General features: G+C 35.0%; 1 protein-coding gene across 1 annotated transcript; it reads left to right on the top strand.

The window, feature by feature from the left end:
- The first annotated feature begins 259 nt into the window (after positions 1–259).
- On the top strand, positions 260–8920 carry LOC149772513 (uncharacterized). Its single transcript, XM_089947692.1, has 2 exons — positions 260–440; positions 7701–8920. The coding sequence occupies exon 2, from the start codon at positions 7702–7704 to the stop codon at positions 8749–8751; it is 1050 nt and encodes a 349-aa protein (XP_089803818.1). The 5' UTR covers positions 260–440; position 7701; the 3' UTR covers positions 8752–8920.
- The last annotated feature ends 368 nt before the right edge of the window (positions 8921–9288 follow it).

The following is a 9288-nucleotide window of genomic DNA, read 5'->3' as shown; positions in this document are numbered from 1 at the left end:
TTAATGCTAATTCCCATTGTCGCTATACTATCCCTATTCACTACTTATGAGTAGCATTAACAAATATGAGTAAACGGAAGGCTGACAACGGCAACTGTCAGCTCTTCTACTCTATGCCCAGTAGTGTTTGAGCAATTTTCCTATTTCCCCTGAGAAATATTTAACATTCTATACGGATCTAGCAATGACGTTCACCTCGTATATTTGTAATTAGGCACTTGAATCTATTTATAGTAATAACTAAACGCCACGTATTCATTTTGCATATACAAACTGTCTGATGAAGTCGACCTGATTAAGTCTTTAGATACTATTTGACAAACACTATAATCTATTTATATTAATAACTGAAAGCCACTGTTTTACTTGGCATATGTACAAACAGTCTGATTGAGTCGACAGGACTGAGTCGTTAGATGTGGTGATATTGAAGGGAAAAGGTAAGATCGTGCCATTATTTTAGGGTGGGAAGGTACAAGGGTAGTTTCTGAGTTTTAGAACGAATCTACTATGGGTAGCTTTACCGGTAAAGTAATGAATTTTACATATGACAATATTCTATGGCTTTGCGCTTGGCCATTTCTTTATAAGTATTATTTTGTTTCGTTAAGCAGAATGAAGTCGGGTCGGGATTTTATTTAGTGTAGACTCTGAAAGCAAGTCCGTGAATGAGAGATTTATTTATAAAGTAATTGAACGATGAATGAATTTGACTCCATATTCATGCGCATATTTAACTGAATGATGGACACAGAGTTAAACAACTGATATAAGGAAATGATATCGTTCCAAAATAGAACTAGTAATCAAGCAAGAATCAACATATGGAACTTATAAATCAATACAGTCAAGATAAGGATATATCACCATGGATGATCAATGTATCGAATTTGTACACAAATATGAATAGGCATGATTCTGTATCAAGAGTATCAAAGTACAGGATTTGTACAGAAATATGAATAAGGCATGATTCTATACCAAGAGTATCAAAGTATAGGATTTGTACACAAATATGAATAAGGCATGATTCTATACCAAGAGTATCAAAGTACAGGATTTATACACAAATATGAATAAGGCATGATTCTATACCAAGAGTATCAAAGTATAGAATTTGTATACAAATGTGAATAAGGTATGAATCTATAACAAGAGTATCAAAGTATAGGATTTGTACACAAATATGAATAAGGCATGATTCTATACCAAGAGCATCAAAGTATAGGATTTGTACACAAATGTGAATAAGGCATGAATCTATACCAAGAGTATCAAAGTATAGAATTTGTACACAAATGTGAATAAATCATGATTCTGTATCAAGAGTATCAAAGTACAGGATTTGTACACAAATATGAATAAGGCATGATTATATACCAAGAGTATCAAAGTATAGGATTTGTACACAAATGTGAATAAGGCATGATTCTATATACCAAGAGTATCAAAGTATAGAATTTGTACACAAATGTGAACAGGGTATGATTTTATTGACAAGGATGATTAAAGTATAGAATTTGTGCACAAATATGAATAAGGCATGATTCTGTATCAAGAGTATCAAAGTACAGGATTTGTACACAAATGTGAACAGGGTATGATTTTACTGACAAGGATGATTAAAGTATAGAATTTGTACAAAAGTGTGATTAATGTATGTTTCATCCACAAGTATGTGTATGTTGATTTTCACTCATAAAGCGATATTCATTTGTTGATTTCCACTCGTATTGCGACACTGAAATAATCAATTACACTCGTACAATGATAATGAATAATAATGATTAAAATATTGAACAGTGTATATCGTGGCGATCTGTTGACGATCATGATGTATTCCATGTTCCACAGCGCTTGTCGAAGAGCCATTACTCATAGCCCGCCTCTCCCAGTCTGCCGAAGGATCCCCCGAGAACCTACTTATTCCCACCAAATGTTGTTGTTGCTATTGTTTATAGGGTTTAACGCCATTTTTCAGCACAAGATAGGCTATACATGGCGGCCAGTATTAATGGTGGAGGAAGAACCCGGGAAAACCCCGGAGAGAACCACCAACCCACGAGAAGCTACTGGCAAGCTTTCTCACATATCCACATTGGCCTTCACCAAATGTACTGACCGCCATGCTTAGCTATCATGTGCTGAAAATGGCGTTAAAAGCAACTAGACCCGTTGGTCCCAAAGCATTGGTCCTTCACTGCGAGTAAAACAATAACATCCAACGAGCCTGTGTCACCATCGACAACAGGTTAAAGGTTGCACTAAAACCCCACAGTTCTAAGAATCCTTCCCCAAAACAGCTAACAATGTGATTTGTGGTTTGGGTTTTCTTTTAACGTAGATTTAAAATAAAAAAAATTCATGCACATCACTACGATGTCTGCTGTGTGTCAGTTTATAGCGATTTCTAGCAATGGGGCATCATGTCACAGAATTGGAGCATGATGTCCCACCCATTTGCATTATCCTGACCAAATGTTAACGACTGAGTTGTGTAGTACACGAAACACGGTTAAATGCGAATACCACAATATACATTACGCATTAGAACTAATGTACTTATATTTTGTGTAATAACCATATTCGTGCATGAATATGTGTCCAATGAGAATAATCTCACTGAATTATATGAACTCGATCATTACTCATCCTTTAAAACGTGTAAATTCTGAAACAACTAATATATAAAATAGTTCTATCTCATAAAACGGATAGCAAGAAAGAATGTAATTTTATATTTCACATACCTCTACAATATAAGGGGTTTCACAGTTGCAACAGAGTTACTGATCGTAGCGCCTAAAGCTACATTCCTTAGCTCCAATGCGCATGCCCACAAAAAAAAATTCAGTTTCGGATAGTTCACCGTTCTACATTTGGTTAGCGAAACATAAAGTAAGCATCATTATGGTTAAACCAATCAATCACTTATATATGCCAAACATCATACTAGGAGAATAATTATAGACATTAAAAAAATCAGATAATTAGATTCAGTGTCCATACTTACATTATATCAGATAAATAATATTTACTTTCCATACTTAAATGATATCAAATAATTAAATTAAATACACTATCCATACCTGATGCTATAAATTCATTATCCATAATTTCATATACATTTGTAGGAATATTTCACTTTGCTCTCCGATTTTAAACATGTATTGCCCAATTTTGGCAGTATAGCTTTAACGAAAACAATCTCAACAATTTGCATTTTCAGATGTTGATATATCCTTTCTCAGTTACTTTCGCAAGGCTAATATTTCGTTTATAACACGAGTTAAGAAAGTTATAACACAAGTTCGATAAGAAAATTTTAACACGAATTCGATACGTCATCTGATTTGTAATCTGAATATTTTAAACCAGAAAAGTTTTTTTAAAAATAAAAATGGAACACAATATTTTAATGTATTCAGAGGAACTTAACAAAGTAATAATTACATTAGCTATCATAACGATAAAGGAGTGTAATTAATGCAGACGGAACATGTATTCATATTTGGGTGTAAATATCGTACAATATTCAGATTAAATAACATGCCCAATGACGTTTTTTCTGTTTCATTTTCTTTATGACTTTTGAAACATCAAGTATCGGACGGTACATGCAATAACTTTCAGCATGATTTTTTTTGGCTTATGCTGACACGTAATAACTCTCAAAATTTGCTGGGGTCTTTAGACAACATTTCTGAGTGCCACCAGCAAATTCATCTAGAACAGCCTTATTAAAATTAGTTTAATTCTGTTTAACTTTCCTTGCATCAAATATGTAAGTTTGAAAGATCCAATTATTTCACAGATTCCGTCCTATTTCTTTGATTCGCCTTTTAAATCAATATTGATCCACGTGACCGGATATAAAATTGCAAACAGTATGATTTAAAAAGAAGAGGCTGATTATAAGAAAATGCACTACAAATCAATAATAAATGAGTACTCACAAATATTCATATTTGTTGTCTTTATCTATCAGTCACTATTTTTATCTTAGCATCATTTTATACTCGTTTTTAACCTGAAGTATCATTATGTAATATACGTATGCGAACACATATTCATTCGAGGATATACATACGCATGCACCAGATGAAATGAGATAGGCATACATACAGACAGATAGGTGATAGCCACAGATGTCCTATACATGCATAGTGTATATAACATCGATATTTGTCCAAATCGTATACTCTAAAATTTCCAACTGTTCAAGGAAATAAAAGTAATAATCATCAAGGAGACTCGTACGTGCGCATCTTTTCATGCCTGGTTAACATTTGTACATTTTAAAAAAAACTCAAGTTATTTCTTCAAAAATATAATTAACTTTAATAGAAAAGCATCAGTCTAAATCAATAACAAAAGAATCTTCAGAAGTTAGAATTTGTTTCTCGTTGTCCTTCAACCTCCATTAACTGCTATGATTGAAGCTGTAAAAAAAAAATAAACATATTTTCATTATTCTTCAAGCGAGATAAATTGCAAGATTTTTACGCAGCGATACAGTTTCGTACACTCAAATAATACAAATTAGATCATAAGGTAGTAATGGAAAGATAATGAAGTTGTGAAATAATAATAATAATAATAATAATAATGAAGATTTTGTATAGTACCTAATCTTTAGAAGCTCTAAGCACTTTACAACATTAGACAACACCTATAAAATAAAAAAGAAAACATATATAATGATACGATTACAAATACAAACACCATGAAATTAGAAAACACAAAAACATGCTGAGAATATTTAAGGTAGGAAACATTACTAGGTATTTAAGTTTGTTCTTGCAGTCGAAATAAGTGAGTTTTGAGAACACACTTGAATGTGATCAGCGTGTCTTTGTGTCTAAGTCCAGTGGGCAGAGAATATTTATTTGAAAGCTGGGAGCAACGCAAGTTAGTGAGATAAAAAAGAAAAGATGTAAAAACAATTGATCAAATATTGATAGAATTTCTTTTTAAGAGAGTAAAATATCGACCCTGCTTGCAGAATGTGAGCGGTCTGTCACATTTTTTCGATCTACTGCCATCTTAATGATTGAACGATCCGGAAGTGAGGTGCACCCAGATGACCTCTGGTGTTTTCAAGGGGAGCTACAAACCGTGAAACCCCCTTCTGAAGATTTCTCCCGTAAATTGGACAGCTTCATGAGAAGACACGCTGTATTGTGATAATACAGCAAGAATTTACCTTATAAGTACCCTTCCTAAATATTTGTTATATTATATAGTTTATTACATAATAAGACCGGGTTGCGATTCGTTTGACGCGTGCGATTTTGTGCCATGAGATTGCTGCACGTGCCAATGAAGAGCATTGATTTTAAAGGAAAGTATACGGAAATTTGTCACTACTTATTTTCTGAAAGACATTATCTGCGCAAAAAGTATTGAAGTTAGGAAGCCCATGCTTATTATTATTTTTATTATTATTATTAATTATTACTGAGAAACATCATCATTATATGAATTACCATATTTATCGTCATCATAATCATTACTCCTAATGATCACTTTGATTCATAAAATTATTATCATACTTTATTAACTTCAAATATAACAATAAATTTAATAAATAAATAAAGCAATCAAATAGATTGTTTTAACAAAATTAATAAATAGCCGAGGGAATGATCGAGGGAAAGATTCAATTTATGAAAACTTTTCCTAAGCTGAATACCATTTTTTTCAAGCATGGGCCATAGGTTAAATCTGGGTAGCTTCTTAGTTAACATACCTCTTCAATATAAATTTGTTAAAAAATAAATAGACAGGAGAATCTAAAATTGATGTAGATCTAGCAATGGACTTTTTTATATTTTGTGTGGTGATTGAAGAAATCAATGCAATGAAATGAAATGTATTGAAGGTAAAATCAAGGGAAGTACATCCTTATGGGAGGTGACACTTTTTTGCAATGGCCTGTAGTGCCCCTGTGTTTTGTTCAGTTAATATATTCCACCGGACAACACTGTCGAAAGAGTTTTAGAGCAAAACGTGACGTCATATAATATCTTCCTGTGGTAATAATTTAAGCTGAAACATGTTATCAATATAATTGTCTTAGTCGTGTATACTTGCTGCTTTCGACACCGCGAGTGCTATGATATTGCGGTATTGAAATAAAAAATCGCACGTTTCGGAGCCCGTAATTTCAGTTTGGTACAACGCAGAAAAGTCAATAACAGCTTGATGAATAGAACAATATCTCAGGAGTAAAACAAGCCATACAGTATGGACGTGTGCCTATAAAGACGGAAATAGCAGAAGGAAATCGAGGGTCATGGGTGGAACGAAGTATTTGGAAGTTCCGTACCTTCTCTCTTATATATTATAATAGAGAGGGTCCTATGTTTGAACGGGTCATGGGGGTAATCTAAGGTATTTTTGTCACTCTGTATCATTTTTTTCCTTCAGATTATTGTTTTTCTTTCTTCTCAACATCAAGCTCGCGTCGAGCACCCGTGGTTCTGTCGTCGTGAAATTGACAATCTAACATCGTTCTCTAGGAGAGTGTTAGTCTGATAATTAAATTAACCCCACAAATCTGTGTTATCGACAATGTTATCACGGGCGAAGGGATGATTTATCGGTCTAAGAGAGTGTGACACTCATGCTGAGGTAGGATAGAAAGTATATTTAGTTCACCAAACATTAGCGTTGAGCTCTATGGAGAAAACAAACTGGTACCGCGATACCCACTAAGTTTATTGGCGGACGCCAGCACAGTACTTCCTTATTCGACCGTTTTCTCAGATGCATGCATTTTTTAATATTTTTTAATCTTTTTACTGTTATAAGAGAATGGTCAGTCCGGCACGAACGATGAAAAGAGTAGAGCGTACCAGAGGGAATGTATTTTGAATGATATGTCACCTTTCTGCTTCTCTGCAACAGTATAAAAACAAAATGGGTAATCTACGCCCACCCCAGCCACAACAACAACATCATAAATGTTACATCATAAATGTTTTAATACGAATCTAAAAAGAGTCTTTACCTCACCACCACCACCACCGCCGACTAAACCCAAAACAGACAATAATCATCTTTAAATAATTGGTCTTGTCTGCTCCTTGGGTATCAATCTCAAGTCAAGGATGGATCTTCCACTAACGCTTGGCGGATACGACAGGCACTTTATAAGAAGGAGGTGTGGGTTCACTCAGACGCTGATTTGGCAGCTAAATCGATGGAGATATGCAAGCATATTGTAGTTATACATGTATGTCAATATATCAGAGATAGTCTATGTACTTTATATGCTCCACGGAATAATTTATTTCTTGTCAGTGTTTTTTTTTTTTTAATGCACCACAGCTTCATACATACTGTTGCATACATGGTCATAAAACTTGATGTATCCCTGTCATTTGTGTTATCGCTCATAAAAAGTGAATTGCAGTTTTAATAACGTACGTTCGTCACTATAGTGGCTATGCTTAAGTCTGGATTATACACTGGCAAAGTAGGAGAGACGTAGTATTCTTTAAAAAATTCCCGTTGGTTCGTTTGTAGCACAGGTCTTTAACTTTTTATCAATGATAAACATGAAAGAAGAGTACCGTCTTCAATATGGATTATTTCATGGACAAGAAACAGTTATAACTCTGTTTCATGCAGTTTGACTAACGTACTGCATTGGTGATTCTCTAAAATACCAATATTTCATTCTTGTATTTCAGGATGTTTGGACCTGAGAACCAAGAGGAGTTAAAAGCTAAAGGTTACACAGTCGTCCGGGATGTTTTGTCCAATGAAGAATGCGATAATTGTATACAACAGTACCAAAGATGGTTACAAGAATTTCCTCATGCCGTTTTCCCACCATCCTTGCATTCGCTCATCTCCCAGTTTAATACGGGACACATGGAACCAACCTGGTTCGTAAGACTGAAGGCTAAATCAGTATTTGCCAAACTCTGGCAGACATCAAAATTGTTAACTAGCATTGACGCTATCGCGATTGGACGGCCACCTGAAAATGGTGAGGAGAGCTTCGCGGAACCAAACAAAAGCTGGTTGCACGTGGACCAGAATGCATCACGTGTTGGACTTCACGCAGTCCAAGGAGGGGTTTATCTTGAGGAGGTATGTGAAGATGATTGGACACTCGAAGTCCTGGAAGGATCACATAGTTACTTTGATGAATTTTTCGAAGGAAGACAAGATGCAGCAAGGATATCGGAGTTGAATACCTTTTATCTGCTGACGGAAGATGATGTTAACTTTTATGGAGGAAAAGGATGCCAAAGAATACGTGTTTCCGTGCCTAAAGGTGGTATGGTTCTTTGGGACTCGCGTCTCGTCCACGCCAATGCTAGACCCAGAAAAGACCGTGAACATCCAGGTCGGTGGCGCTATGTTGTGTTCGTTTCCATGACTCCAGCACATTGGGCTTCAGAGGGAGACATGAACAAAAAAAGATACGCTTACAACAACGTTGTAATGACCACACATTGGTCATCACAGGGTGTGAAAACGCATGGGTCAGGATTATCAATTAGCGGTTTGCCAACAAAAATTCCAGAAATAGCAACAACAAATGAGGCCAAGGAATTAGCTGGTATAGTGCCATATGATTTTGAGGACGGCAAATATAATGGACCACAGAAGCCTACATGGAAAGCTTCGAAAAACGCAATCACTTTTACACGAGCAAATGTTTACACCGCTTGTTTTGTGCTTTGCCCAGTGCTTATCATCATTGTCGCATATTTATTTAATCTGTTTTAATTATATATAGATGCAATTGAATAACATAATCTAAGTGTTGAGTCGGAACCCTTTTAAATGTTAATCTAGAGCCCAATGTGTATTATTCGATTATGCTTCCTATTAATCTAAAGCCCTATGTGTGTTATCGGATTCTGTTTTCTATTATTATAAAGCCCTATTTGTGTTACTGGGTTATATTTTCTATTATTATAAAGCCCTGTGTGTGTTTCTGGATTATGCTTTCTATTTATCTAAAGCCCTATGTGTGTCATTGGATTATGCTTTCTATTAATATGAAGCCTTATGCGTGTTATCGGATTATGTTTTCTATTATTATAAAGCCTTATTTGTGTTATTGGATTATGTTTTCTATTATTCTAAAGCCCAATGTTGTGTTACTGGATCTGTCGTGTCGGGTTGTTATGCCGTTACTTTGGTATGTGTGTTATGGTTGGGGTGCTGCCAATATTCTATTTAAATTATTATAGAAGTCCCACCCAAGCTCGATTTCGGTGGGAAGTTAAATTAGTGAAAGATAAATGTAAAGCTCCGAGC

The sequence above is a fragment of the Sinohyriopsis cumingii genome, unplaced genomic scaffold (assembly GCF_028554795.1).
Source record: "Sinohyriopsis cumingii isolate HCF-2022 unplaced genomic scaffold, ASM2855479v2 utg001437l, whole genome shotgun sequence".
NCBI classification, from domain to species: domain Eukaryota; kingdom Metazoa; phylum Mollusca; class Bivalvia; order Unionida; family Unionidae; genus Sinohyriopsis; species Sinohyriopsis cumingii.
This window is presented reverse-complemented; position numbering and strand designations above follow the sequence as displayed.